The sequence below is a fragment of the Zeugodacus cucurbitae genome, chromosome 4, assembly GCF_028554725.1.
Source record: "Zeugodacus cucurbitae isolate PBARC_wt_2022May chromosome 4, idZeuCucr1.2, whole genome shotgun sequence".
Lineage (NCBI taxonomy): Eukaryota > Metazoa > Arthropoda > Insecta > Diptera > Tephritidae > Zeugodacus > Zeugodacus cucurbitae.
Window position 1 is genome coordinate 48,466,370 of NC_071669.1, and position 24,567 is coordinate 48,490,936.

Consider the following 24,567-nt stretch of genomic DNA (forward strand, 5'->3'; position numbering starts at 1 on the left):
TTCATTGAAATTTGTGGGGTACTTCCTGAGATATGGTTTCTGACTTTAAGTGGGCGATGCCACGCCCATTTTCAATTTTGTAAACAAATATGAGTGCAGCTTCTTTCTGCTATTTCTTTCTATAAAATCTAATGTTTCTGACGTTTTTCATTAGTGAGTTCACTCACTTTTAATAATTTTCAACGTAACCTTTGTATGGGACTCATTAGTGAGTTAACCCACTTTTAGTAATTTTCAACCTAACCTTTGTATGGGAGAGGGCGTGGTTTTTATCCAATTTCTTTCATTTTTGGACTGTATAAGGAAATGGCTAATAAAAACGACTGCAGAAAGTTTGGTTTATATAACTTTATTATTTTGCGAGACATATACAAAAAACCTATTTGGGGGTGGGTCCACGCCCACTTTCCAAAAAAAATTACATCCAAATATGACCCTTCATAGTGCGATTGTATATATCTCGCAAACCAATAGAGCTATATAAACCAAACTTTCTGCAGTCGTTTTTTTTATCCATTTCCTTATACAGTCCAAAAATGAAAGAAATTGGATAAAAACCACGCCCTCTCCCATACAAAGGTTAGGTTGAAAATTACTAAAAGTGGGTTAACTCACTAACTAAAAACGTCAGAAACACTAAATTTCACATAAGAAATGGCAGATGGAAGCTACACTCAGATTTTTTTACAAAATGGAAAATGGGCGTGGCGTCGCCCACTTATGGGTCAAAAACCATATCTCAGAAAATACTCGACCGATTTCAATGAAACTTGGTTTGTAATAGTTTCCTTACATCCTAATGATATGTTGTGAAAATAGGCCAAATCGCTTCACAACCACGCCTACTTCCTATATACCAGAACTTTGAAGACGATCTGAATCGTTTACATTACAATATATAAAGTAAGTACTAGTGAAGATATCGGTGCAGAACTTTGCACAAATACTATGTTTATAGTGGGGCAGCCCCATTCTAAAAATCGCCGAAATCGGACCATAGGTTTTTAAGGCCCCATATATCGAACACGAGGACCTCGGTGCTTCAAACCTAATATTATGGTTTCCAACTTTCAATGGACTTTATACAATATATATGACGAATATGTGGGTCAAATTGTGTATTATATAATATAAATAAAGTTAAATATATAAATTGTGAGAGTATAAAATGTTCGGTTACACCCGAACTTAGCTCTTCCTTACTTGTTTTATTATTTTTTGTTAGTTTCCAAACAAGCTCCACTTAATAAATTAAAATTCAAACATTTAATAGAGTTTCTTTTACCACATACATACAAACATATATATTCTTTTGTTTCAATGCCATAATCAGTAATTCTATTCTCCTTTGACCCAATTCATTAGCTTGAATCGATGCTACTTAATTGCTTGGCTTGAACAGGTTTTCAAACGCTTTTTCATTAGGGTTTCTGCTAGCTGCAATCACTTCCGTGTACAAGCCACGCAAGCTTACACACTAAACATATGCACATATAAACCGTGATATATGCATGAGAAGTATATATTTTTATTTCTACGCACATAATAAAACTCTGGCAATGAATTATTGTTTTTAGTTTTCTTATTTAATTGTTTCGATTGTAAAATTTAATTAATGTTTGTGTTTGTGCATTTGCTTGCATGTAAAATAATGTTCTTTTAGAGTGTCTTTGTTTTTCCTTTCCATACTAATTAATTATTGACTAGTTAATTTATTATCAATCAGCTTTTAAAATAATTTTATAACTAATTTTAGGTTTAGGAGACACATCCCATAAAAATGAACTTCGACGGAGGAGAAAGCTGCTCATAAACTTAGAAGTCATAAAATCTTTTGTTATAACTCAGCCGTTGGTCTTTGATTACTTTACATTATATGTAAATTAAGAAAGCATTAAATTTGAAACTTTCAAGAAAATGTAGTTAAAGTACAATTTTCTTCAATAAAACTGTCGCCCATGCATTTATGATTTCACTGTCAATCTGTTGACAGTCTCATCGTTGTTGCATATCTTATTGTGACAAACGATTAAAAGTCGTGATTAATCGAAAACTCTTTTATAGAACGGCCTTGATCGAATGCACATATTATAATACCAAATGGGATCCAGTACCATCATAAATAAAGTTATAAACCTTTCATTGTATTTTCTAATTTCCATTCAAGTATTACTCATCAATGAGTATATCATTGAGTTTAAAAAAAAATATTAATATTAATATGGTCATAGATGCAATGCTTAATAACTAACTTCCCAGTCTTAATCGATTTTGTATTAATTATTATGAATACATCAAACCGGTTGTCTTCTTTCCTAGAATGCAATTTCTATTTTACCGATTAATTGAAATTGATTATATGATAATTCTAATACTCTTTTGTAGCATAAAGAAAAAAAACAATTTCTTTTAAATACAATATAAGAAAGTATATGAATACTTCTTATTTGGAAGCAATATTTTTGGGAAAGTGGGCGTGGGCGCCCTGAAATAGTTTTTTTGTATATACAATGGAACTTCCATAACACGAATTTCTATAACTCGAAGCTCTCCATAACTCGAACTCTTGAAGAGGCAATAGAGTGCAACTTTCATACAACAAATTTCCTTCCATACATCAAACTTTTGGGTCAGGACATAATACAAAATTTAAAATTTTACTGTCGAGGCAGAATTTTAGAAGAGTCCCTCTATATTGTACGGAGGCAAACAAAAAATATAATATTACACATATGGATTGCATAAATCATCTAACAAAGGCATGGGATATAGACGTCAAGAGCCAATAATAGCAACTGCAACAAACAAAATTACAGAGTATGGTGATTCGAGTTAGAGAAGTTCCACTGTATCTCGCAAACTCATAAAGACTAAACTTTCTGGAAACGTTTCCTTTAGCCATTTCCTTATACAGTCTAAAAATAGAGGAAATCGGATTATAACAACGCCAACCCCCATACAGAAGTTATGTTGAAATCTACTAAAAATGCTTTAATTCTGTAAGGAAAACCAACAAAAACCTTAAATTTCATTATAAATAAGGAACAGAAGAACTGCACTCAAAATGGTATACTAAATTTGAAATAGACGTGGCTCCGCCCACTTATGGGTCAAAAACTGTATCTCTGAAACTACTCGGCCAATTTCAACGTAACGATTTCTTGGCATCCCAATACCATAGTTTGGGGAAAAATCCGTTCAAAACCACGCCTACTTTCCTCATACCACAATTTTGAAGGCCATCTGATTCGTTCACTTAGCAATCTATAAATTAAGCACTAGTGCAAATATCGGAACAAAACTTTGCACTAATATTGCGTTTCTAGTGTAGCATCACTCATCTTGAAATCACCGAAATCGGATTTTACATTCCAAGGCCCCAGATACCGAACATGAGGACCTCAATGCATGTTCAAGGTATGTCTGTTTTTTCTACCAGTGTGCCTCTGTGCCAAAATTGAGTAAAATCGGGTCAATACTTCCTTTAGCCCCTTTATTATACCCTGAACAGGGTATATTAAGTTTGTCACGAAGTTTGTAACACCCAGAAGGAAGCGTCGGAGACCCTATAAGGTATATATATAAATGATCAGTATGTTGAACTGAGTCGATTTAGCCATGTCCGTCTGTCTGTCCGTCTGTCTGTATATACACGAACTAGTCCTTCAGTTTTTAAGATATCTTTTTGAAATTTTGCAGATGTTATTTTCTCTTCAAGAAGCTTTGTCGGAACTGCCGATATCGGACCACTATATCATATATGTAGCTGTCATACAAACTGAACGATCGGAATCAAGGGCTTGTATGAAAAACTTCCACATTTTACTACATATGTATCTTCACGAAATTTGGTATGAGTTATTGCTCATAAAAATAATTTAATCTCCGAATAAATTGTTCAGATCGGTTCACTATAGTTATAGCTGCCATACAAACCGAACGATCGGAATCAATGGCTTGTATGGAAAATTTTTCGCATTTGACGTGGTATCTTCACGAAATTTGACATGGATTACTGCTTAAGGTAATAATATAATCTCCGAAGAAATATAACCTTAATGTTTCTAATTAATTGAGAGTAACAATAAATAAATAACTTGCGAGAGTATAAAATGTTCGGTTACACACGAACTTAGCCCCTTGTTTTTCATGAGAAACCCCTTATTTTCGAAACAAAGTAGCTATTGAGATAACAGTGTCCCTTTTGCATACAGAAAAATTAGCAACTGACCGAAACAATTCAAGAAATCGGTCTGTCGTAGGTCGCTAAGTCTTATAAACTGATCTCGTTATACTACTTTTTGGGGGTTAGGTGTCTATGCTCATAGACAGCTAGATTTAATCAACATTCGTTGCTTGCCGGAAAAACACTGACTCTTATGTAAAATTGGAACGACAGGATGATCTTCATAATAGTTATCAAATTTTATTTGTAAAGTTCTATACCTCTAAAAATCCACCACTTTCAATGCGTCATAAATACATAATAATCGTGTTTTTTTTACAAATTTATGGTTGCTAAACTTCGAGCTACAGTTTCTAAAAGTTTATCAGTTTGCATGTAAATATTATTCGCGCTACAAAAATTGGCTAATAACGGAAAATTCAGAGCGTAATCACCAACGGCGCTTAAATTGAATGAGTAGTCTATAATGAACCCAATGTATGCCTACATGTATGTATGTATGTCTACCTCGTTTACATAATAGAGAAAACAAATAATTATGGCTTGTTAATATTCATAGGAATTGTGATAATAATTAATTTACTAATTCGTACTACACTAACTAGTAGAGCAATAAACGTGAATGACCCACTCTATAAAAACTACAAAAAAAAAATATTTGTGAGACGCAAATTAATTTGATAAAAAATTATATAAACAAACTATCAACGGTTATTTGCACAGGTGATAAATATGTACATATGTTTTTTTTTTCTTTATATGCATATTGAAATTCTTAAAGTGACGCTTAGCTCACTGAACCACGAAGAAAGTGGAAAAAATTGGAAAAAAAATAAATAGAGAAAAAAAAGGTTTGAAGATATACAAAAAAATGTATACAATAGCAACAAAAATTTCGCAAAAAAATAACAATTTGAGCTCATAGCAAAGCCGGCAACATAACTCACAAAAATAATGGGCACTTTGGCAATGAATTTGGTATTTACACACAAGCGTACATACAAACATACACACAAATATGCGTACGAATATAAAAAAAAAATGTTAGAAAACGTTGACAGGTTTTAACCGGTTCACATGTTTGTTTTTATTTGCTATTTCTAGCTTTTTTGTTCTTCTTTCCTATGCCGTATGTTTGTATTTTCTAACCACATAAGGTATAACTCACCTCAACACCAACACCGTACGGCAATTAAAATCTTTAATTCGTAAAAAATTCGGTAGTTTGTGTCAAAATAATTTTGAAAAATAATTTATCAAATTGCTAATCATGATCACCGTGATAAATCTTCGCCATACCTCAATGAACTCTAATGCAGTTATAACCAGATACTTTGGAATTGGCCAAGTTATTTGTTAATTTGAGATAATTTCACGGCCGTAGATAAATACATATTTAATTGTAGAAACACCAATTTCGACATATTAGATACAACATTGGATTATGAACAAGCTTTCATCTTCATCGGTTTATATTTAATATATTATCTAGGTTGTCAAATATCTCCCTTGCTCCTTTGCTCTTTACTCAATGCTTTATAAAAAGTGTTACAGTGACATCTAGACGGCAACTTCATAATAACCCCCTCGTCTCTTCGTAGAAGCCCCCCTCCTTATTTGCGAAGAACTCGAACAGCCACTTTTCATAAGCCTCTTTGAGTTCAACTTTACACTTGGACAGGAATAGGTGGTGGCTATATGGTGAATGCGATAAAACCTACCATCCGAGCTCCCGTAGCTTCTGACGAGTCATCGACGAAGTGTGTGATCTGGCGTTGTCCTTGTGGAACACTACACCCTTCCTGTTGGTCAATTCTGGACGTTTCAGGTTGATCGCCTAGTCCAGTTCTTCGCTGTAGATAGTAGAATTAAGCGTCTGGCCATATGGGAGCACATAGTAGATGACTCCCTTCCAATCCCACCAAACACACAGCAAATCCCTCCTGGCCGTAAATCCCGGCTTGGCCACTGTTTGGGACGATTAACCGACCTTCGACCACGACCATTTTCACTTGATATTGACGTATTTGATCCATTTTTCGTCGCCAGTCACCATCTTCTTCAAAAATGGGCTGAGTTCGTTCCGTTTCAGCAGCATATTGTAGGCGTTGTTTCGGTCCAGAAGGTTTTTTTGCGTCAAATCATGCGACACCCAAATATCAAGCTTTTTTGTAAATCCAGCCTTCTGCAGATGGTCTAAAATGGTTTGGTGACTAACTTCCATCTCCTGGGCGATATCACGAAATGCCACATGTCGGTCCAACTCGATGTTTTCCATGATTTGATCGGTATTCGTCGTCACAGGCCTTCCGCCGGCTGGCTTATCCATGGCGTCGTTTTCACCCGCTCTGAATCGTCGAAACCATTCCCCCACAGTTCGAAGTGATAGAGTACCATCCCCCAAAACAGCATTAATTTCACGGAACGTTTCTCTAGCGGATTTGCCTTTAACGAAGGAAAACTTTAAAATAGCGCGAATTTCGGAGTAAGTGAACTCCATGTTTACACGTCTATTACTGTTGAACGCAATATTCAAACTAATCATGCATAGCGTCGTTTTGTAGGTTATGTCAAGACCTTTCAAATATGTATAGTATTGCCAGATACGACCTCTGTAGCGAAAATTCAAAAGACAAAAAGGCGGATATTTGACAGCCTAATATATGAGAGATATCCGATGAGCAATCGCAAGATCATTCTACTATGGTGTAAACCGAACATGTCTCTCAGTTTTATTTAGACCTTGATTATACTTTTGATTCTGGAAGGGTGTAATGTGCCTTTTCTGCTGCAATGGCTCGTTAGCGACCGTTTTGAGATTCCTGAACAACAGACATCTGTACAAAGTTGTGATTATTAACATCAGATCGTAATAGATGCCTTAGTATCATAAGTGCGATAGTTATATTAGGATACATTAAGTATCCTCTTAATGATACAACTCTCTGACCTTCTCACTTTTATGCCTAAAACTTCCTCTCAAGAAAAGTCAGAGTTGCTTAGAGGTAACCTAACCTCCAAAAAAGTTCAAAACCTCTCCAATGTCGTTCATCTCAAAAATCCCATTGATTGTATTCAAGAGCATTATTACACCAGCTGAGACTACTAACACATTGAATTCGGCTGATAGATCGTAAAACTGCTCAATTATAGCAAAAAAAAACAGCTACTGCTGCAATAGATATTTGTTTGTGGTATAAAAATAATCATAGTTGACATTTATCGCATGTGGAACGGTCATGCGCATGGGCGTAAATACCAAAGTAATTTCATATGCACGCGAGTATGCACGGTGGATTGTGAATAGTTACATTCAAATAACCTGTAATCCGCTTCATGTCGCTTTTTCATTCATGAATTATGAGTTATTATAGCCGAACGCAGATGTGCGGCCTTTGTACTTGTGTGTTTTGATCGGTTTCAATTAATTCGAATTGATTAGACGTAAGCGAAGGTTGGCCAAGAACATTGAACTCTCTGCTGATTGTGGGCTTGTCGCAAATATTGTTTACCTCAGCCGATATTTAATGCATGAGTGCATAAATTACTCGTATTTGCCACATTCGAAGAGTTTGTTCGCATTGAAACAATGTTTTCGGTGTTAAATTAAGCATTTATTTGTGAAAAGTTGAATTTCTCGTAGGTAGCAGACTTTAAGTTTTCAGAATATGTATTTAATAAAGTCCTACTGCAATACTAAAATAAATGTATAATCGTATATTTAAGCGACAAATAAACCTTTCGTTATATCACACATATTTGCTAGAATAGAACTTCTTTGTTGGTAATTCCGTATAAGTTAGTTTTACTTAAGAGCTATATAAACCCAAACTCCTTCTGGTAAATTCCAAAATACAAATGGTCTTGGATACCCGCAGGATACCAGAGTATATTCTGGGTACAAAATGAAGAAGAAGTAACTCGGGCATCTTACTTGGCAACTCTTCATCAATCAGCAGAACTTCCAGCGTCTATCAATAGAACTATTCTACCAGAAAATATGAACTTATTCGTGCTCGTGGTGATTACTAAAAACAGTATATCGATTAGCTATTTGTCAGATGTTATACTTAAAATATTATACTCCGATGGATATTCCGAAAGATTAATGATAATGAGAATTGATTTTAATAAACATTATAAGAACAGAATGTAGGAGAATTGTTTGCTTGAAGAGTAACTGAATGTTTGATTCCACGCGGAGAGGTTTATTCGACAAAAATCGCACATCGGCGATATCACTAAAAGCATTGAAGAGAATATACATACATATATGTATAGTGATGCGGATTCAAAAACTTTAAATTAATATGAATGATGGTGATTTTGAGCGAGCTTGCCGAGAATACTGTTTCTTAACTTTGTCTTAACTTTGAAGGTTGTCATGAAGAAGATTTGTTCATTTATATTTCATTCTAAAAACAATGCTCACATCGATTTCAAAACCTAACTTCAGTACTAAATATATATTTATACTCTCGCAACAAAGTTGCTACGAGAGTATTATAGTTTTGATCACATAACGGTTGTTTGTAACACCCAAAACTATACGGGTTAGATATAAGGTTATATATACCAAAGTGATCAGGGATAAGAGTGGAGTTCAAATCCGGATGTCTGTCCGTCCGTCCATCCGTCTGTGCAAGCTGTAACTTGGGTAAAAATTAAGATATCTTGATGAAACTTGACAAACGTGTCAAAATCGGACCACTGCCACGCCCACAAAATGGCGAAAACCGAAAACACATAAAGTGCCATAAGTAAGCCATAAATTAAGATATTGAAATAAAATTTGGAAGTACATAACTCGTAAACTACCAAAGCTATCTAGGAAACTAGACCTTATACAGTCCAAAAATGGCAGAAATCGGATAATAACCACGCCTAACTCCTATACAAAGGTTGTATGTATGTGATTGGCGTTGCAACCGTTTAGCCGGTTATAGCCGAATCGACCATAGTGCGCCACTTCTCTCTCTCCTTCGCAGTTCGGCACCAATTGGAGATCCCAAGTGTAACCAGTTCGCTCTCCACTTGGTCCCTCCAACGGAGTGGAAGCCTTCCCTTTCCTCGGCTTCCTCCGGCGGGTACTGCATCGAACACTTTCATAGCTGGAGTGTTTTCTTCTATTCGCACAACATGACCTAGGCAGCGAAACCGCTGTCATTTTATTAGCTGAACTATGTCAATGTTGCCGTATAACTCGTACAGCTCATCGTTCCATCGTCTGCGGTATTCACCGTTGCCAATGTTCTGAGGACCATAAATCTTGCGCAAGCAGCTCACGACTTTCGGTTTTAGACCAAGTATCCTCTGGGTAGCGAACATACATCCGTTTGAAGGCGAGCTAAAGTGAGAAGGCGAAGCCCGCTTCTGGGGTTATGCGTGAAAAATTGACGAAAGCCTATATAAAGGTTACGTATACAAAATTTTAAATGTGGTGTGGCCCACTTCTGGGTCAAAAATCATATCTCAGAAACCTTTCGACCAATTTCAATGAATTTCGATTCGTAATATTTTCTTGGCATTCCAATGATATGTTATGAAAATAGGCCAAATAGTTTCACAACCAATGCCTTCTTACTATACACCAGAAATTTGAAGTCAATCTGAATCGTTTACTTTACAAGATAAGAGTATAAGAGTTAGATATGGGGTTATATATACATAAATGATCAGGAAGACGAGTGGATTTGAAATCCGGATGCCTGTCCGTCCGTCCGTCTGTCCATGCAAGCGATAACTTGAGTAAAAATTAAGATATCTTAATGAAACTTATACAGTGTCATAACTAAGCCGTAAATAAACTTATGAAAGTAGTATTTGGTACAGAGGATTACACTAGGGAGGGGCATATTTGGATGTCCTTTTTTTAAGTGGGCGTGGCTTCATCTCTAAATAGGTTTCTTGTAAATGTCTCGCAAAATAATAAAGCTACATAAGCCAAACTGTCTTCAGTCATTTCCTTTACTTACGTTTATATATAATGAACTTATAACTACGTACATACATATATCTATAATGTATTGAATATTTGCATTCTTTTGCGACATACGAAAACTGTTTGATCGATTTTCGAACTCGTTGCCATTTCGCTGGCTATATATTAACGAATGGCGAATTAATAAAACAACAACAACTGAACACAAATGACGAAAACAGTGGAAAATTTAGACAAATTCCATGCAGCAACAAAATGGCTAAAGCACAGACTGCAACTTACAAGTTGCATTCCACACTAAGACGAGTAAACGATTTCCATTTTCATTATATCTATTTTTCTTTCAAAGCAAATAAAAGCAACAAAGTCACGAAATTGTATTTTCATAGATTGGCGCTGATAGATCACTTTAGTAACACAAACACGTTTCACAATTTTCAAGTTAAAGCAATGTATTAAAGGTGCAACAAATAACGTCAAATACATACATATGTAAACCTTTATACAAACATATATGTATGTTGGACGATAAAGAATTTCTGGCACTCACCAGTACACAAAAAAGAAACCACATTGTAGCTGAAGAGCGTGTGGTGTCTTGCTTTGAAACACTTTTTGGAACAAAGCACAGATTTCTCGATTGCAATTGACAAAAATAAACATACTTACTTACATATATATATTAATATAGATATATAATTGAACCAACTGACATTCTTAGCTAAGCGCATTGTTGCATGCCGCACCAAAAGAGCTTCTGCACGTGCCATACCTACGCACACCCTTACATATATTTGCGAATACTTTCTTATTTCAGGCGAATTATTGAACTTGACATTATACTAGTTGGCATTTATAAAAACGCTAGCTGGCACGCAAAGCCGCACGAACGCCATGTAAATGCGCTATTTTTAACAACAAGTATTTACTAGATCTCTACATGCATGTATGTATGTATGTATGTCAACACATGTTGCACAGTAGACGTCAGCACCAAATCTATGTCTGATTGAATTTGAAATTAAATTTTATTATTTAAATTTTTATTTTTTTTTATATGCATTTGTGCAATATTACAAGCAGATGTCGACACTTGTTTGTAGTATGGGCGCCAAGAGTTGAGCAATCGCGTCAATGGTTGCGATATCCTGCGTCTAACGCCTGTTGATTTGTCGATTTGAATAATTTTAGAATAAATTGTCAGCACTAATAGATACTATAGTGCTACTAAAGACATCAAATGAATATTTATACTCTCGCAACAAAAGTTGATAAGAGAGTATTATAGTTTTGTTCACCTAACGGTTGTTTGTAAGTCATAAAACTAAAAGAGTTAGATATAGGGTTATATATATCAAAATGATCAGGGTGACGAGACGAGTCAAAATCCGAATGTCTGCCCGTCTGTCCGTGCAACGGATAACTTGAGTAAAAATTCGAGATATCTTAACGAAACTTGGAACAGGTATTCCTTGGCACATTGAGGAGGTTGCTTTCGAAAATGGGCAAAATCGGACCATTGCCACGCCCACAAAATGGCGAAAACCAAAAACTTATAAAGTGTCATAACTAAGCCATAAATAAAATTTGGAACATAGGATCGTATCGTAAAAGTGACCCCGCCCTCAAATAGGATTTTTGTATATAACTCGCAAACCAATTAAGCTATATAAACCAAACTTTCTGTAGTCGTTTTCTTTAGCCGTTTCCTTATACAGTCCAAAAATTAAAGAAATCGGATAATAACCACACCCACCTGCCATACAAAGGTTAGGTTGAAAATGACTAAAAGTGGGATAACTCACTAACGAGAAACGTCAGAAACACAAAATTTTACAGAAGAAATAGCAGAAGGAAACTGCACTCAGATTTTTTTACAAAATGAAATATGGGCGTGGCATCTCCCACTTATGGGTCAAAAACTATATCTCAGGAACTACTTGACCGATTTCAATGAAATTCGGTAGATAATACTTTCTTGACACCCTGATGACACATGTGAAAAAATGTATGAAATCGGTTCATAACCACGACAACTTCCCATATAACTCAATTTAAAATTCCACTTGATTCCTTCACTTTATAATGTATACATAAGGAACCAATGAAGATAGCGGAATAAAACTTTACACAAATAGTGCATATCGTCTCTGGCTTCACTTGAGAAAAAATTGTCGAAAACGGACTATAACTTTTCAAGGCCCCTGTTATCGAACATGTTGAACTCCGCGCCTAAGGGTAAATTTTAACCGAAAATATGGATAAATCTCTCTGATAATTGAATGTAATTCAGAGGAAATTGTTTATTCTAATAGTGAGTCTCGGTTCCAAAAAATATTAAAATCGGATAATAACTTCTCCTAGCTCCCATATACCTAATTAATGGTTTTTCAAAAATACGCTGGGCTTTAATCTGCATATATGTATTGATTAATATGTGAGATATCTTAGCGAAATTATGTGAGTGAGTGTATAGTCTTGGATATAGTGTACCTTGCTGGTGAAAATGAATGAAATCGGTTCAGGAATTTCCTCAGCCCTCATACACTATATAGGATGATTTTCGTTATTCTATTAAACTTTGTGCCGAATTTATAGGTGTTATCTTAATAAATTTTCTTCAATAAATTGCGAGAGTATAAAATGTTCGGTTGCACCCGAACTTAGCCTTTCCTTACAGGAATTACATGATGCCCAATGATTTAATGAGAGTCAAATATATTTATGTTTCAACGGGAGACTGGCATCGAATAATTTCGTACTAATTAATACACTTCGTAATTCTCGAACAACTTATGTTGACTTCAATAAGAACACCTATGAACTACGTTTGTCTTATAAAATTATATACAGTTGAACTTACCTCACTCGAATCACCATAATCCGTAAATTTCGAATTAGCGAGACGTCCGAGTTACGGAAGGTAATTTGTAAAAAATTTGAGTTCGAGTTATGGAAGTTCGACTGTATATCTTAAATTCTACTTGAATGAGTAAAATAAAGTCACTTTAAAAATGGTAAACAACTTTCATGATTATTGTTGTAAATCTATGTGTCAATTATTAACCATATTATTAAGATTTTTAGTCAGTTCTCTGTTAACGCTTATTAAGTGTCAATATGCTCAGATCCACACAGGGAATAAATTTTAAACTGAATTATTTTTTAACAATTCAAGAAAACAAGATTAGAGTTCTTGCAGATGCATATATTCTATATATGGTTTTGGCACTACGTTTACGCGTTAACGGTCGTTGGCCGAATAAAAATCGGGGTCCGCTCCAATGAATAAACTCAAAAAGTACTGTGCCGATTTCAAAAATTCGTTCACCATTGGAAAGCTTCACCCCGAGTAACATAGGCTATATTTTTTGCAAGAATCTCAACTTTCTGGAAATAGTGCCCAGGTGAGGGTATCAAAAAAACTCCTTGATGGAGAATCTTAATCTGAAACTGAAAATCGTCTTCCAAATCATTCTATTCGCATCGCAATCGCGTGACAGAGAGTCGAGTAAAGAGCGCTCGCACCTGCTTGCTGAACAAAATTTAAAACCTCCCAAGTACGCGCTTGAGAGTCGAGTACGGAGCGTGTGCAGCGGCTTGAAGAACAAAACTTATAACTTTTTAATTGTTTGTTTAAACCCGTGCGAAGCCGAAGCGGTCTGCTACTACAATATATTTCAGCAACTAAAAGGGTTAGGTGGGTTTAAAATAAAAGGGAAATATTTTTGTTTTATTAAATAGTACAATATTCTCCAAAAATTTCAAATCGTCCAATTACAATTCTAAGAGATAAACCCTTTGGAAGTTCCGCACTTCAGACGACGTCAGTTTCAATTTAAAACATGAAACGCGTTTATCTGAAAAATAAATTTTTAAATCGGTGGACATAATTTCTCGAAAAGTTATGAAGCGATTTTGCGCTACTTTTGCTCACATATTTGAAATATTTAGGGACAATTTTACAAAAAAATTATTTTTTAGTTCAAATTCTGTAAAAAATTCAAAATTTTATAAATATTTTTTTCCTTTCCTCAATAACTATATTTATCCATGTAATATCGAAATATTTTTGGTTTATTGATTTTAAATGAACCAATAACACAACTACACAATACAAAATTTGGTTCTGACCGGAGCCTTACTATCTACATATCTTACCAATATGGCGGACAGTATTTTTAAAAATCATTTGGATTCGCTTGAAACTCATTACTCGGCGGTTTTCGGGGTCAGGGATTATGAATCTGGTATCGGTTATTTAAAATTTAAAATGGTGGACCAATATGAGTTTGTTTTTTAAATTTATTATATTAAAAAATATATATTTTCAACCTCTGAAACCCATCTAACCCCTTAATATCGAAGAATTAATAAAAAAATAATTTCAAAAATATAGTTAAGCATCTATTAATAATTTAAATTGTTTTGCTATAATACAGTTATGAATTAACTGTTCTTATTTAAGGATAACTTTAAAATTTTAATGTTTAGTCTAAGTTACTATTCTAAGGCAATAAATTCATAACTGTTTACATCGCCTTTGGCATCAATAACAGCCTGCTTTATGGTCCGAATTTATTCAACACAATTCTGCGCTAAGTTAACTGTTAATTTAGACCAAATGTCGATAATTTTGGCGTTTTCAGTTATTATATCAATTGTCCTCCTATATATTCAATAAAGTTTTGTTCAGGGCTGTGCGGAGGTCAACTTGATTTGCCTCATTTAAAACTTTTGTAGGTAAAGATCCTGCATGAAATGGAGCATTGTCCTGTTGTAAAATGTGGTCAATAGTTGGAAAAGGCCGACTAACCACTACAATGGCATGGTCATGTGAATTCTGATATATCCGGATGATTTAGGGTCCCTAAATTAGTAGCAAATCTCCAAAACTTAAGTAAGGAAAACTTCCCAAAAAAATCAGCATGTCACCTCCGACTCTGTCTAGCGTCTAAACCGCATTATTCTTCTTCTCACGTGGTAAATGCATAAAGAAGCCCTGGAACTAAAATTCGGCCTTATCTGCCCACGACAGGCCGTAGGATGCATTTTAAGGCAAATGAGAGGCATATCGCTTTTTTGGTTTCGGAAATAAAGCTTTTTTGGTTACCTAAGTGGTCAACTTCTTGCTCAACGTAGGTATTTGTTATTATTTTTAAATGTCCTTAACAGTGTAGCATCATTGACTGTTCATGCAATATGCTGATTCGATGCTGCTGCAATATTAAGAGGACTAATTGTGGGATTTTGTATGGCAGTTCCTACTAATCTTCTGCATTCTCTTTGAGTTATCACAAGTTTCTGATCATTTCTCTTTAAATTATCCTTGTAATTTTTCGTGTTCTTCTTTTTACTAATATTATAAACAGTATTCCATCAAATTCTATAAATTTTAACTAACTCCGAAGCTGAAACCCGAGTCTTAAACTTAGTAACTGTCTCCGATCTAGTTATAATCCATAATTCCTTTGGTTTCGGCATTTTATTTAACAAGTGTTAAATTTTAAGGCTGAGTTAGATTGTTACGAATGCAATAGAATCCATTTATTACTCTTGCTCAAACCAAATCCAAGGATAAAGGTTAAATCGCCGTGTGTAAATACTTTTGACTACTGCGAGTCTTCAGTTAATTTGCTTATTTATCCGCCATATTTCTAGCTATTCTAGCCAAACTGACTTCATTCGCTCTGGAGTAGACAAGGTTTACAACAACATAGCATTTTTTTACCCTGTGACAACAACAACAACAAACAAGAGCTTTTTCTGTGATACTTGTAAAAAAACGCCCGATGTGTAAATAATTTTGACTACCTATGTACAGTGGCGCACGCAGGAAAAAAATTTGGGGGGGGGGGTTGGTTTTAGGTACAAAAACAATGTTTCATTATTTTATTCACAAATTGAAGTCTAATCTTCTTTTATTTTGGGCCATAACATTTAAAATCTCTTCCTCCGTCACGTCTATATCTCTATGGATATTCAAGAGAGCCATTCCGTTCAGGCGTGCTTCTCCAGTTTTATTTCTTAAATATGTTTTAAGCCTGCGAAGTGAGGAAAACGAGCATTCACTTGAAGCGACAGATATAGGGATTGTTGCTCCAGTCTTTAAAAAACGATGCACTGTTTTGAAAATTTTTGCATCGCAACAATTCAAGGCGTCTAAAAAAGTTTTGGATCTCTTTGTTTGATTTAACCAGTTCCTGAAAATATATTCAAAATTTTAGTTAGAAATTAAAGGGTGACTTTTTAAGAGCTTGATAACTTTTTTAAAAAAAAAAACGCATAAAATTTGCAAAATCTCATCGGTTCTTTATTTGAAACGTTAGATTGGTTCATGACATTTACTTTTTGAAGATAATTTCATTTAAATGTTGACCGCGGCTGCGTCTTAGGTGGTCCATTCGGAAAGTCCAATTTTGGGCAACTTTTTCGAGCATTTCGGCCGGAATAGCCCGAATTTCTTCGGAAATGTTGTCTTCCAAAGCTGGAATAGTTGCTGGCTTATTTCTGTAGACTTTAGACTTGACGTAGCCCCACAAAAAATAGTCTAAAGGCGTTAAATCGCATGATCTTGGTGGCCAACTTACGGGTCCATTTCTTGAGATGAATTGTTCTCCGAAGTTTTCCCTCAAAATGGCCATAGAATCGCGAGCTGTGTGGCATGTAGCGCCATCTTGTTGAAACCACATGTCAACCAAGTTCAGTTCTTCCATTTTTGGCAACAAAAAGTTTGTTAGCATCGAACGATAGCGATCGCCATTCACCGTAACGTTGCGTCCAACAGCATCTTTGAAAAAATACGGTCCAATGATTCCACCAGCGTACAAACCACACCAAACAGTGCATTTTTCGGGATGCATGGGCAGTTCTTGAACGGCTTCTGGTTGCTCTTCACCCCAAATGCGGCAATTTTGCTTATTTACGTAGCCATTCAACCAGAAATGAGCCTCATCGCTGAACAAAATTTGTCGATAAACACATTTCGAACCGAACACTGATTTTGGTAATAAAATTCAATGATTTGCAAGCGTTGCTCGTTAGTAAGTCTATTCATGATGAAATGTCAAAGCATACTGAGCATCTTTCTCTTTGACACCATGTCTGAAATCCCACGTGATCTGTCAAATACTAATGCATGAAAATCCTAACCTCAAAAAAATCACCCTTTATAATCTGAAGAAAAGATTTTTAACCTTTTCCACATTCTAAATTCAGCAACGAAATCGTCCGGATCTTCTACATCAGCGGACCATTGCTTTTCTAAAACATGAACAGTCTACGGCATCTCAATAACGTCAAGATTTATGCATTTATTTGGCAAAATGTTTTCAATTTTGGAAAGCAGCTCTCGATGTTTTAAAAATCGTTCATTGATTTGGTCCAAAAAATTATCTAAAAACGGTATATAAATTGATCTGCGGTAATATTCTTCCGGTTCGCCTTCATAATTGTCGCGATTAGTTTGCCGTTTCGCCAAACGCGGAATTTTGATTTCTAAATCTAATTCTGCGGCTATTGTTTTAACTGATTCAAAAATTAGTTTAAACGATTGTTCAGAATCCTTACGCATTTCACTAATTTCAGCATACAAATTATTTGCATAAGCAACGCAGCTGCTCAAATCACAGTCTATTTGCTGCAAACATAGGCTTATGTGTTTTGATAATGCAAAAATTGGCTTTAGTATCGCCATAGCAATCACAAATTGAGGTGATTGGATTGCAGTCAACAAAGCATGTGGCTTTGATAAATCACTTCTTAAATTTTCAGTATCAAGCTCTTCCAACGCTGTACAGATCAATGGGAATAAATCGTTAAATAAAGAAAGAAATTCTAAATGCTCCACCCAACGTGTTTCGCAGAATTTAAGTAACCTCACTTGCTTTGAGTTTGGAAAGGATTCAAGAATAAGATTTTTGAGCAGTGTGCCTGCCTTTAGTTGACATCCGAAAAAGATTTACGGTCTCTTTCATGGAACCAATACAATATCTTATAGCAGGTATTTTGCAAGTCGTTGCGATGGCTAAATTTAAGCTGTGATTAGCACAGTGCACATAAAGAGTTACAATGATTAATACGAGACAAGAACAAAACACACGTACGCACCAAGAATGATAGAAGACAAAATTACGACAGGCTGAAGCGTTCACGACCCACGAATGGGAATAGGCAACAGAAGAATTGTCAAATGGAAAACGGAAATGTGAAACATAGTGAACCAAATTGAATAATGTGCAGATAAAATATCACAATGAACGTAATTCTTAAAATCTTCATTTATAAAATGATCCAATATAATCATGCATGTTTATAATTAAAATTATATGTTTTGTTACAAAAAGTTCGCCATTTTGCCAACTTTTTTGTTGGTTGGAAAAGTGAAAGAAATTCTTTATATACGACTTTTTTGTACTATTGTTGTTTAATTCCGCCATTGCGGACTTCTTTTTCAAGTTAATACATTTTTAACTTATAATTTTTAATAATAATCAAGCACTAGCCTTGACTTCAGCTCTTTGTTTTGGTTTTATTGTTTTGTACCACCGTGCAATTTTGTTTTGCTCGCGTGTTCGGGGTCGTGAAAGTTGTCACTCAACAGGAACTTAAAACCCAAAAAAGCTAACTGTAAACGCCTGTCGTAGTCTTGTCTTCTATCATTCTTTCGTACGCACATAATTCATTTGTTCTATTCTCATTCACGCTCTAATCATTAGTGACAAGTGCTGGCTCGAGCTAAAAAAATTAAGTATATGTTGCCAAGCACAAAAAGTATCAAAAGCACAACCGTTGTTTTAAAAATTTTAATTTGAAAAACAAATAATAAGTAAAGTTGTGTATCTAATTCAGACCAGTTTTTTCTGGTTGTTTTTATTTAAAATATAGACATTTTAGTTAAAACACTAAAGTATGTTTTTGCAAATAGCATAATTTTTTTTTAATTTAAATTTATTTGTTTTGTCAGTTTGCTCATGGAACGAAAACTGAAAGTCATAATAAATGAGTTTTTATTTTTCCTGTATTATGATTAACAATAAACTCTAAAAAAATAATAGAAACCTTATTGGTGACTTTTCAGTTCAGAACTAATTTTCAAAAGAAGTCCATTTTCGACTCACAATTCCCCTTAAATCTAAAAAATCCAGTTCAGCAGCCACAGAGTTATAAGGCAAACTCATTACTTTGAAGCAAATTAAAAAAATGTCTATGTCCAGTTTATATTTTTCTGGGTTTTTTAATTGGCCTAGTTTAACATTTTCATAGTTTCAAAAAATTAAATTCTATCAGCAGAAAAGTATCGAAATAGGCCGTTTGTGAAAAAAAAAGTATCAAATCACAAAATTTAGAAAAAAGTATCAAAAAAGATACAATTGTATCAAAACGCTGTTAGTGACTAATGTATTCATTTATTTTACATATTCATATATCGTCGGCAGAAAGATTGCTTTGAAAACAACAAATTACAATTTTTCAAATGACTTTGTAGAATTAAATTCTATTATTTAAAAATTCAATTACTTTGGGGGGGGGGGGGTTTGGGGCCCCCTGCGTTCGCCCCTGCCTCTGTATATGTATAAATAACAGTTTTATTATTAGCTTTCCCTTTTGACATTTCTTATGGCGTTTCTTCATCAATTCAAATGTATTTTAATATTTTTCCGCCTTAAAAATAAAAATTATTTGAATTGTCATACACTTCAATATGGACTTTGTAACTGACGCCAGACGAAAACTCTCTGTATTTATATACATACTTAATAAATATGCTTATATACATACGAAAAGTCTGAATGTTACTCATACCAGGCGTAGCACTTTGTATGAATAAATATTTCGTATGTCAGCGACCACTAAAGCTTTACAAATATGCTTTCTTCATTACAGATTTAAATAAACATACATATTTATGTGCGCATATATACTATATGTACATATATATAGTATGTATGTATATAAGAGTATTTATATATGCAGAGACTTTGCTGATTACAACACTCACTGAATGATCGTGCAAATTCGCAGATTTTAGTAAGAGTTTGTTCATTTTAATTGCGATTATTTACATATGTACATATATACAAACTTTTACGAAGAATTCCTGTCTTTTCATTGCGCTTCCGCGCCACGCTTATGTGGCAATTTCATTGCTTTTATGTCTGCTGCTTGCCCATAAGTAAATAAATACAACTGACTTGACATTTATGCATACATTGTATGTACATATGTATGTGTATGTATGTAAGTGCGAATTTGTTTGTCTGGTATATTTTAAGTTTTCACGACAGCAATTAAATGAGCCGCAGGCGTATGCTTTTAAACAAAGTCTCTAAAGTCTCTTTGACAACAACAACAACAACAAGTAATAATCTTAGTCTGCTTCTAATTTCTATTTCACACGATTCTTACTCACTCGTCGCTCACGTTTCATACTTGTCTCTAATTCACTATTTTTAGCTACTAAACTACATAAGCTGTACTGGCGTAAGAAGTCTGTGTGTCTAGTTTGAACTGGTAAACTGTAGAGCTCGAGCATTGAACCAGCCAGATTTTATGATGAGCAAAAATGGACACAGCAATCCGACATTCATTGGCGACAGTGTTGTCAGCGACAAGGCGACCAACAAGAAGTACTCACTAGAGTTAGCGGAGAAGGGTGGCAAGACGGTGGGCGTGGCCGCTAAGGATGCCGCATACGAATATAATCCATATGATAATCGCGAGGTGGAACATCCGACGACGTGAGTATATTAATATTTATTTGAAGAAATTTTTAATTTAAAAAATTTTCAAATTCCTCTCTAGCAACTCGGAGACACTCTTCCACTTGCTGAAGGGTTCGTTGGGCACCGGCATATTGGCTATGCCAAATGCATTCCGTAATGCTGGCTATATAACTGGCACCATAGGCACCGTGATCATTGGCTTCATCTGCACCTATTGCATACATCAGCTTGTCAAAGCCGAATATGAGCTTTGTCGACGGAAAAAGGTACGTAATTAATTGAAATACCGTTTTACACACAAACTTATATTTTTCTATTTATATGCTGTTAGGTGCCAAGCATGAATTATCCCAATGTGGCGGAGAATGCATTAATGGAGGGACCACCATTCCTCCGCAAATTTGCACCCTATATTGGGCATGTGGTGAACACCTTTTTGCTGATCTATCAACTGGGCTGTTGTTGTGTCTATGTGGTGTTCGTCGCCTCCAATATTAAATCGATTGCCGATTTTTATCTAGATGAACCCGTCGATGTGCGTCTATGCATGGTGATCATACTGCTGCCACTAATCTTCATCAATTGGGTGAGTGTGCAGTGTAGACTCCCAAATGTATGTGATCGAGTGATTTTAACTCCCATTCTGTTGCACAGGTACGCAATCTGAAATACCTGGCGCCATTCTCCACCATTGCCAATGGCATCACCATGGTTTCGTTCGGCATCATCTGTTACTATATCTTCCGCGAACCCTTCACCACCGAGGACAAAGTGGCTGTGGCGCCTTTCGCCGGCTTTCCACTCTTCTTCGGCACTGTGCTCTTTGCGCTGGAAGCTATCGGCATCATATTACCGTTGGAGAATGAAATGAAGACGCCGAAAAAGTTCGGTGGCAGCTGCGGTGTGCTCAATGTGTCAATGGTGCTCATTGTATTCCTCTATTCGGGCATGGGTCTGTTTGGCTATCTGAATTATGGTGGTGAAGTGGAGGGCTCTATCACATTGAATTTGCCTTCGAAAGACATGTAAGTGTGGTGTATATAAATGGATTTTCTGGAATTTATAAATTATCTGTCTGTGTATGTCATCTACAGTTTGGCTCAGTGTGTGAAGGGTATGTTGGCCTTTGCGATATACATTACACATGGCCTGGCGTGCTATGTGGCCATCGATATCACATGGAATGATTATGTGGCGGAGAAATTGGGTCCACAGCGTAGCAAACTCTTCTGGGAATATGTGGTGCGAACTTCAATGGTGCTGGTGACATGTAAGTTACAGTTACTTCAATTTCAAAGATTTATTATATTATATAAAGGGGTTTTCAATAAGAGTGCTACAAAAGTTTTTTTATAAATAAAACAAAAACGTTTGTGATATCAATGAAATTCTGATGCAATTACCCCGACACGCTTGCAGAAGTTCAGACGCTTAACCCAATTTTCGACGGTTTTCAAGCATAAATCGGCCGATACTGCTGCAATTTCACGTTCGATATTCGTACGAAGTTCATCAATCATCGCTGGCTTGTTGACATAGACCAAAGACTTGACGTAGCGCCACAGGAAATAGTCAAACGCCAAATTGCATGACCAAGGCGGCCAAACTTGATTTTCAATAAATCGATTGTGATATTCGCTGTGTGGCGCCGTCCTGTTGAAATCACATATTGTCCAAGTCCATATCGTCCCACTCGGACAAAAATATTCGGTTTTCATTGAGCGGTAGCGATTCCCATTCACAGTAACTTGTCGGGCTTGATCATCACGGAAGAATTACGGCCCAATGACAAACCGATTAGGCCGAAGATGATTTTTCCATGAAAATCCGGATCATTTTCAAGTTGTTTCTCAGCCCAATTCACGAACATACGACGATTCTGATGGTCAAACGGCTTCAGGTCTTGCGTCAGTTTGATATTGTAAGGATGTAGACGAACATCTTTTCGCAAAATTCGCCACAACGACGTCACAGAGATACCCAACGCTTGAGAACGACGTGTGATAGACTGATTTGGGTCTTCCTCAATTGATGCGCTAGCGGCAGCAATATTCTCGACACTACGGTCACTTCTTTGTCTCACTCTCAAATTTTTCCACTAGACGCTCAATTGTTGATCTGACAGAACGATTATGACGACCATAAATTGAACCTAGCGATCTTACAATTTACTTAATTTCGACTCGTTGTTGGATCGTATATCTTTCCATGTTGAAATGGCAAACCTTTCGGAAGAGAAATGTCAAAAGAGCGAGAAAAAATGGCGTCGTTTGCTGTCCCTACTTTTGTAGCGTCCCTTTTGAAAAACCCTTTACATTCAAACGAGTTTGGTAGCATCTAAATTAGCTCCAAAATAATATTTTCCTAAGACGAAATTATATTTAACACTGAGCGATATTAAAAGCAGCCTTTCTGCAGAAGAGTTCTTAATTATTCAATTTATGATTTAATTAAACATTAACTCAATTTTGAAATTTTTTACTAATAAGAGCAGAGTAATAGAAAAAAATATCTGGAAGCGTACTCATTTGCCAAAAAGCGAGAGAGAGAGCGAAATCTAGGAATTACCATTTATTCTCATTATAACTTTAAAATTCTTTATAATAGCAAAATTATTTTCCTCTTACAGTTTTCCTAGCCGTGGCCATACCAAATTTGGAACTTTTCATTTCGCTCTTCGGTGCGCTCTGCCTGTCGGCGCTCGGTTTGGCATTCCCCGCATTGATTCAGATCTGTACACATTGGTATCAACGTAAGGGTCTAGCCAAAGTTTGGCTACTAACCAGCAATTTTGTGCTTATCATAGTCGGCATACTCGGCCTGATTATCGGCACATCCACATCGCTATCGGAAATCATTGCCACATTCTCCGAGTGAGCAGTACCACTGCTACACTAACATGATTAAATAAACATTCTAATTGAATTCGTGATATTTTAAGTTACTGCTCTAGCAATAATTTACAAAAAAAAAAAAACAAATAATAATAATTTATTGCAAAGACAAGTATTAATGAACAAAATGACATATATTTGGCTTAATGTTAAATAAATACGCCTTATAGTATTGTATTTAGCTAATATGCGATAACAAGCTTTTGAAATTTGAAACGGCGAGCGTTTAAATGGAATCGCTAAAATATGAATTCCTACACTTGTTATTATTAACAACAATTGTTAGTATATATGGATGTTTTTTAAGCAAAATTGTTGCCATTTTTTATGAAAATAGCATGTAAATAATTTAGCATATTTTTATAGGCATTTGTAAGTAGGTAGCTTGCAAAGAATTCTAATATTTTGGTATCACTGAAAATATTTAAAAATCACAATACTTCCAATGAGTGTGCCTTCGACAATCGTAACAATTTTATTTTATTATATGGAAAGTATTTTAGTTATATACGAGTAATATTAATGTACAAACTAAAATAAAATAAAAATCAATACAAATCATATGCGTATTAAATGTTTGTTATTCGGAGGAGAGATATAGAACCAGTGATACAACTGATTAGCTGTGCACATAGCGCATAGTCAAATGAATCACTGAACCTATTTAGGCGTTGAAAGTATTTGATCGGTATACCATAACCCATAACTCCCATATTTTTTATATATCAAAGAAAATAATTAGCACTTACTTGGCAGATGCATTCCAATTGAAGCTCTTCGTTGGACGAGGTGTAGAAAGACTTCAAATTTCATTTGGTCTAA

General features: G+C 35.3%; 1 protein-coding gene across 1 annotated transcript in view; it reads left to right on the forward strand.

The window, feature by feature from the left end:
- The window catches only part of LOC105220975 (proton-coupled amino acid transporter-like protein CG1139), a 31,529-nt gene extending 7,221 nt beyond the window's left edge, over positions 1-24,308 (forward strand). Inside the window, exons 2-7 of the mRNA XM_011197572.3 lie at positions 20,583-20,866; positions 20,931-21,117; positions 21,183-21,437; positions 21,506-21,876; positions 21,946-22,121; positions 23,481-24,308. Of these exons, the coding sequence (XP_011195874.1) occupies positions 20,679-20,866; positions 20,931-21,117; positions 21,183-21,437; positions 21,506-21,876; positions 21,946-22,121; positions 23,481-23,728 (1,425 nt within the window). The 5' untranslated portion in view covers positions 20,583-20,678 and the 3' untranslated portion in view covers positions 23,729-24,308. The remainder of the gene's footprint in view (positions 1-20,582; positions 20,867-20,930; positions 21,118-21,182; positions 21,438-21,505; positions 21,877-21,945; positions 22,122-23,480) is intronic.
- Positions 24,309-24,567: the final 259 nt, after the last annotated feature.